At 51.0% G+C, this 7964-nt stretch overlaps 1 protein-coding gene across 1 annotated transcript in view; it reads right to left on the minus strand.

Moving 5' to 3' along the window:
- Positions 1-7015, minus strand: part of LOC147991541 (uncharacterized) — a 62394-nt gene extending 55379 nt beyond the window's left edge. Inside the window, exon 1 of the mRNA XM_087538716.1 lies at positions 6070-7015. Within this exon, the coding sequence (XP_087394842.1) occupies positions 6070-7015 (946 nt within the window). The remainder of the gene's footprint in view (positions 1-6069) is intronic.
- Positions 7016-7964: the final 949 nt, after the last annotated feature.

The raw sequence follows: 7964 nt of genomic DNA on the forward strand, positions 1-7964 counted from the left end.
GCCACTCAGTCGCTGACGTCACGAAGGCTTCGGCTGATACCACGACGCCGGGATACCCATAACTACTCCCGCGTAGATGGTTAGTGCGTATAGACCAAATGGCCAAACTCAGATCAAATACCCAGATCTCGTTAAGCGTGTTAAGTATCCGCGAACGCCGACCAGGGCCAGGCCCACCTCTCTCCTAGGTGGTCGGAACCTGCCCTGCCGCTCCGCCTCAAAGATCCACTCGCGGGTGCTCCTACGAGCCGACCCGTCTTTAATCACCACATGTATCATGTATAAAGTATATAGTATATACCCGCGATCAACTCCCGAGTGATCACGGCCCGATAGTATAGCAAGGCAGACGGACAAGAATGTAGGGCCACAAATGGAAATACTAGCATCCTATACTAAGCATTAGGATTGCAGGTAAAGGTAATAACAGTAGTAGCAAGGACAGGCTATGCATCAGTATAGGATTAACGAGAAGTAGTAACATGCTACACTACTCTAATGCAAGCAGTATAGAGAAGAGTAGGGGATATCTGGTGATCAAGGGGGGGGGGCTTGCCTGGTTGCTCTGGCAAGAGAGAGGGATCGTCAACTCCGTAGTCGTACTGGGTAGCAGCGACGTCGGTCTCGGTGTCTATCGAGAGAAGAGGGGGGAGAAACAATAAATATATAAGCAAGCATATGCATAGTGATGCATGACATGACAAGTAACGACGTTAGAGGTGCCCTAACGCGGTATTAGGTGATACCGGTGAAGGGGGATAACATCCGGAAAAGTATCCCCGGTGTTTCGCGTTTTCGGACAGATGAACCGGAGGTGAAATGTTGCAGGTTCACTATGCTAGGGACGCGTGACGAACGAACAGACCGCGTATCCAGATACGTCTCGTCGTTCTGAGCAACTTTCATGTATAAAACTTTTTCATCCGAGTTACGGATTAAAAGATATGATTTTCTAAAGGTTTTATTAATTTCTGGAATTTAATTAATTATTTAAATTAATTCGAAAAACAGATTAATGACATCAGCATGATGTCATGCTGACATCAGCAGTCAACAGGGTTGACTTGGTCAACCTGACCAGTGGGTCCAGTGGGACCCGCCTGTCATACACTGTTTAGGTTAATTAGAGATTAGTTAACTTAAACATGATTAATTAACTTAATTAATTCACTAATTAATTAACTAATTAATTATTAATTTTATTAATTCATTTTTTTTATAAAACGTTCTGGGCGCTGGGGCCCGCGTGTAAGTGGGCCAAAGGGCCATAGCAGGCGGGCGGGTGGTGGTTAACGGGGCCGTGGGGCGATGTTGCCCGAGCAGGCGCACGCCCAGGGGCAGCGGACCCGGCAGGGCGCCGGCGCAGGGGAGGTCAGTGGCCATGGCGAGGCCATGGCCGGAGCGGGGTCCGGCCAGCGAGCGGCGACGGGACTGAAGAAGCGGGGCGGAGGGCTGTGGCCGGACGCGGCCACGACGGGCGCGCGCGGGCCGGCAAGTAGGGCCGTGGGAAGCGGGGTCGCGAGCAGGGAACGGCGAGGCACGCGTGCGCGCGTGGTGACCGGCGGGCGCGGGTGCCGGCGCGCTCCAGGGGAGTGCGGGCGCGGACAGAGCTGAGAGAGGGCGGGGCTCGGAGTTGGCCGCGGGTGTAGCGGCGTCGCCGGCGCAGTGAGCGCGCATCGGACGCGGCCAGAGCGCGTCAACCGAGGGCGAGATCGGCGGGGACCGCGGCGACGAGCGCGAGCGCGCGAGGGAGAGGGAGGGAGCAAGGCGGGGCTCACATCGGGAGGAGTAGGGCACGGGCAGTGGGGGCTCGGGGAGGAAGACGTGGACGCGAGGTTGTCGCGGCAACGGGCGACGGAATCGGGGGTGTAGGGCGACGCGGGATCGGGCCCCTCCCCGATCCAGAACCAGCCGAGCGTGGGGGGCGCTGGGAAGGAGGGTTGAGGAGGAGGGAGCTGGGCGGCGGTGGCGATGGTGAACGGCGGCGGGGCGACGGGGATCGACGGCGGCGTCGGGCCGATGGGATCGGGGGGTTCGCCCCGATCCAGATCGGGCAGAGGAGGGAGAGAGAGGAGTGCGAGGGGGGAATGGGGATCGTGCTAGGGTTCGGTGCCCCCACGGGGTTATAGGCCAGGGGAGGGAGTGGGCCGGCCTGGCAGGCCACTGGCTGGGCCGAGGCCCAGCTAGCCTGGGGGGTTTCTTTTTATTTCTGTTTTTTTTGTCTTTTCTGTTTGCTTTTATTTATTTAATACTTTATAGTTTTACAAAAATAAAGCCCACACCCTAAATGGAGTTACAATTCCAACTACTGTCTTAAAAAGTTTTACCCCTGAACAAAATAGTTTAATATTTTATAAAATTTAAAAGGCATTTATTTAATTGTTTTAGCTACTGTTTTACTCATTTTAGTTTACTTAAACATTTTATAAAAGTGTGGTTTCTCAACAATAATTACCTAAGCATTATTTGGCACCAACCGAACATTTTAGTTTTAACTTTTGAAAACTTTTATTGTTATCATTAATTTGAATTTGAATTTCGAACGGTTTCGAATTATTGCGAGGATAGCAACAGTATCCGAGGTGTCATGGCACGATTAGCGTGGGATTACTGTAGCATGATTATCCGGGTGTTACAAATCTCCTCCACTACAAGAAATCTCGTCCCGAGATTTAGGAGGTAGAAGGAAACAGTGCGGGGTATTCATCACGAAGACGATCCTCGCGTTCCCAGGTGGCTTCGTCTTCAGAGTGATTCGACCACTGGACCTTGAGGAACTTGATCGCCTTCTGACGTGTGCGGCGTTCAGCTTGGTCAAGAATGCGGACCGGATGCTCTTTATAAGAGAGGTCCTGTTGCAATTCGAGCACTTCATGATCCACCGCTCGGATTGGATCCTTGAAGCAACGGCGGAGTTGTGACACATGGAACACATCGTGAACCTGAGAAAGGTTCGGCGGAAGCTCCAATTGATATGCTACCTTTCCACGCCTTTCGAGAATAGTGAAGGGACCGATATAGCGAGGAGCTAGCTTGCCCTTGATCCCGAAGCGGTGAGCACCCTTCATTGGTGTAACTCGAAGATAAGCCTTTTCGCCAGGTTGATAGACCATGTCTTGGTGATGACGGTCATACTGACTTTTCTGACGTGACTGAGCAGTCTTGAGATTCTCGCGAATAATGCGAACTTGTTCTTCGGCCTGTTGGATAATATCCGGACCGAAGAGTGGACGCTCCCCAGTTTCTGACTAGTTCAGAGGGGTTCGACACTTTCGTCCATATAGCACTTCGAAGGGGGACATCTTCAGACTAGCTTGATAGCTATTATTATAAGAGAACTCGGCATATGGAAGAGATTCCTCCCATTTCTTGCCGAATGAGATTACACAAGCTCGAAGCATGTCTTCGAGAACTTGGTTGACACGTTCAACTTGCCCTTGTGACTGCGGATGATACGCAGTACTGAACGATAAGTGAGTCCCCATAGCTTCTTGGAAACTTGCCCAGAATCTTGAAGTGAATAAGCTGCCACGGTCCGAACTGATAACCAGTGGAATACCGTGAAGTGAAACAATTCTGGACATGTAGAGAGCAGCAAGCTGACTAGCAGTGATTGTCTCTTTGACCGCCAGAAAATGGGCAACTTTGGAAAGCCGGTCAATGACGACAAGAATAGCATCATTACCTTTCTGCGATTTGGGAAATCCAGTGACGAAGTCCATTTCAACATGGTCCCATTTCCATCAGGAATAGAGATAGGTTGCAGAGTTCCGGCAGGCCTTTGATGCTCTGCTTTGATTCGGCGACAAACGTCACACTCAGCAACATAACGAGCAATGTCCTGCTTCATATTAGACCACCAGAATCTTTGACGAATATCCTGGTACATCTTCGTACTACCAGGATGGATGGACAGAGGCGTATCATGAGCTTCTTGCATAACCCTTTTAGTCTTATCCAGGTTTTTCTTCGAACATGGTACCACTAGGCGGCCTTTGAAATACAAGGCGCCATCGTCGGCGATAGTGAAGAATGAGGGCTTTCCTTCTGCTAGATGGCGTTTAATCTTATGGACTTCAGAGTCATAACCTTGTATAGTCTTTATACCAGCTACGAGATCTGGTACGACAGCCAGGGTATTTAGAGAACCCTTAGTAACAACAAGAAGATTCATCTTGCGGAACTCCAGGGGAGGGGGAGCGAGTGCTCCAGGAGGAACAATATGGAGGTTCAGCTTTCTAAATTCTTCGACAAGCGAGGGCTGAACTTTATGAACCTGGAGGTGGTTGCAGTAAGACTTGCGGCTCAAGGCATCGGCCATTACATTAGCCTTGCCGGGGGTATAAGATATACCCACGTCAAAGTCTGCAACAGTCTCCATCCATCTTTGCTGACGTAGGTTCAAATCTGGCTGAGTAAACAGATACTTCAGACTTTGATGGTCGGTGAAGATCTCGCAACGATTACCGAGAAGGTAATGTCGCCACTGCTTCAGTGCATGAATGACAGCAGCAAGCTCGAGGTCGTGAACTAGGTAGTTTTCTTCGTGAGGGCGCAATTGACGAGAGGCATAAGCAATCACTCTGCGCTCTTGCATTAGGACACAGCCTAATCCTTGGCGGGAAGCATCGCAGTAAATGACGAAGTCCTTCTTAGTATCAGGTGGAGCAAGCACGGGGGCAGAAGTCAACTTGTCTTTGAGCGCCTGGAAACTTTCCTGACACTTGTCTGTCCATTCGAACTTGACACCCTTCTGCAACAGATTAGTCAGAGGCCTGGCAATCTTGGAGAAGTTCTCGACGAATCGACGGCAATAGCTGGCGAGACCGAGAAAACTTCGGACTTGCTTGACATTCTTCGGAGGAGTCCAATCGAGAATAGCCTGAACTCGTTCAGGGTTGACGGCAATACCATCTTTGGAGATGACATGCCCAAGATAGATTACTTCGGGGAGCCAGAATTCACATTTGGAATACTTAGCATACAGCTGATGCTCCCGAAGCTTTTCCAGCACAAGACGAAGATGTTCAGCATGTTCCTCCTTGTTCTTGGAAAATACAAGGATATCGTCCAAATAAACCACGACGAACTTGTCGAGGTAATCCATGAATATATAATTCATCAGACGAGAGAAGGTGGCTGGAGCATTCGTTAAGCCGAATGACATGACGGTGTACTCGTATGATCCATACCGAGTCACGAAGGCGGTTTTTGGGATGTCCTCCTCACGAACACGGATCTGGTGGTAACCCAACCTCAAGTCGAGTTTGGAGAACACTGATGAGCCAGCCAGTTGATCATAAAGATCATTGATCCGAGGAAGAGGGTATTTATTCTGAATGGTAGCTTGGTTTATAGGACGGTAGTCTTGGACCAATCGGTTTGTCCCATCCTTCTTCTTAACAAAGAGAGAAGGTGCTCCCCAAGGAGAGCAACTTGGGCGAATGAAACCTTTGACAAGAGATTTGTCGATTTCCTCCTTAAGCTCAATGAGTTCATGCGGCGGCATCTTGTAGGGTCGTTTAGCTATAGGGGTAGTGCCGGGTTTCAAGTCGATGATGAATTCGACAGCTCTAGCAGGGGGAATCCCTGGAAGTTCTTCTGGGAAGACATCTTGGAATTCACGAACGACGGGAATGTTTTCAATGCCCTCGAGTGGTGCAGCGTTCAACGCATTCAAGGCATAAAGTCGTGCCTCGGCATTCTGAACTAGATGAGCTTGGTAAGCTATTATTTCGTCAGAAGGGTGTAGCAGATGGACGACCTTAGTGGCGCAAACTATAGAAGCAGTATGCGCTTTCAACCAATCCATTCCCAGAATGAGGTCGATGCTACAGGACTTCAGTACGATGGGAGAGGCAAGGAATTCCAGCCCTTCAATTTCAACGGGAACGTTGTGACTAACCATAGAGGTTTGACACTGGCCCGCAGGGGTGTGTACCACAATCGCAGTGTTCATCTCTTCGTATTTAATGCCATGCATGAATGCAAACTCAGCTGATATGAATGAATGTGATGCTCCTGTATCAAATAAAACAGATGCTGGTACTGAATTTACGAGGAGTGTACCCATCACGGTAGCAGGCTGGTCTAGAACTTCATTGAGATCAACATGGTTGGCATGAACACGACCATAAGACTTGGCACTGTTGATGCGAGGCTGGTTGCTTCCACGGCCAGTTGCTGGGAGGGCCAGTTGATTCTGGTTCTGATTGCAATCCCTAGCACGGTGACCTGGTTGTCCACACTTGTAGCAGAGACCATTATTGGGAGTGGGAACAGGAGCTCGTGGTGGTGGAGCTGGAAGTCTTGTCTGCCTAGTTGGAGGAGCAGGCAGACGAGGTGCAGCATAGGTCTGCCTTGGGGCAGGTGCATTTGGCTGGTACATACTGTTGAGAATCCATATCTTACGCTTCTGTGAAGGCGGGCCCGAAGATGAGCCCGTGTCACGGTTGCGCCTGTGAGAGCCCTGGTATTCTTGCAGACCAGTTTCGACATTGATGGCCTTGTTCACCAGGGTGGCGAAATCAGCAAAGTCATGCACTAGAAGTGCGAGCTTGATGTCAGCTTGAAGGCCATCACGGAACTTCTCCTGTCTGCGTGCATCAGTTGCAATGTCTTCTTCAGCATAGCGGGACAATTCAAGAAACTCCCACTGGTAAGCTTCAACAGTCTTGCTGCCTTGGGTGAGGTTGCGGAATTCACGCTTCTTCCGGTCCATGACTCCCTGAGGAATGAAGCGAGCACGGAAGGCAGCTTGGAAGTCTGGCCAGGTGATGATTGTTCCAGCTGGCAGAGTACGCCTGTGGCTGTCCCACCATTGAGCCGCGGGTCCTTTCAGGAAGAAGGAAGCAAAGGTGACATAGCTGGCAGGGGCTACATCAGCAGACTCCATCTCATAGGTGATGTCACGGAGCCAGTCGTCAGCATCCAGAGGCTGAGTTGAGCTGCGGTACACGGTTGGGTTGAGGCGCATGAAATCTTGCAGAGTCACTTGGGTTGGCTGCTGGTTCATATTGGGGCGAGGAAACTGAGCCATAATATTCTCCATGAACTGACGATTCAGCTCAAACTGTTGCATCATCCCAGCCATGTACTCAGGCGGTGGTGGGGCGTTGCCACCACGACCACGACCACCTGGTCTAACCATCCTGCTAATATTTAACAGGGGTAGTTCAGCATTGAGGAATTGCAAAAAACAAGAATCATTCATGATGAAACATGCACAACGAACGTAGCACGATAGATGCTACATAGTAGTCGGCATATCTTACAAAAGAGATCAGCATAGAGTTCGTTACACGGAGTTCGGTACATAGGCTAAGACATCATAGGCGGCACACAGGCTCGCGGCGAATGCAGCTAACACTAATAAGCAAGTCTACGTCAGTCCCATGCGGCACTGCGGAGGTAGGTGTAGCCCGACAGCTGGTAGTGACGCGAAGGGAAGACCTCCACGCGAGTAGCCTGGGGTCCGCGGATACTCTGGTGCGGAACCCGATGCGCAGGTGGCAGGAGAGGACCCAATGCAGGAGAGTAGCCTCCCACATCTGGCCAGCCGACGCCCTGGGGCATCACGGTCCGGGCAGGGTAGATCGCAGAACGCGACAGATCACCAGAGTGGACAGAGGGGTGTAACAGCGTCAGAGCACGATACAGGTGCTGACGGGTGGTGTACAACTCGTGGCGAAGAGCTCGGTTAGCTCTATCCAGCCCATCAGCATGCAGAACCAGGTTCTGATGGTAGAAGGGCTCTCGGGTGACAGTGGAGTAGGCAGCAGTGTAGTATCCCTCCGCGCCAACATCGGACGCGATAGCAATGTGCCTGAAGGGGGAGGTGTCCAACTCCTGATACTCTCCTCGAAGACGTGTCAGAGCAGCATAAGCAGCATCGTGGACCGCCATGTCGATGGTCACTCCAACACCATGAGCAGTGTGCAGCACGGTAGTGGAGTCATACTCCT

The sequence above is a fragment of the Triticum urartu genome, chromosome 1A, assembly GCF_056163025.1.
Source record: "Triticum urartu cultivar PI428250 chromosome 1A, HENAU_Tu73, whole genome shotgun sequence".
NCBI classification, from domain to species: domain Eukaryota; kingdom Viridiplantae; phylum Streptophyta; class Magnoliopsida; order Poales; family Poaceae; genus Triticum; species Triticum urartu.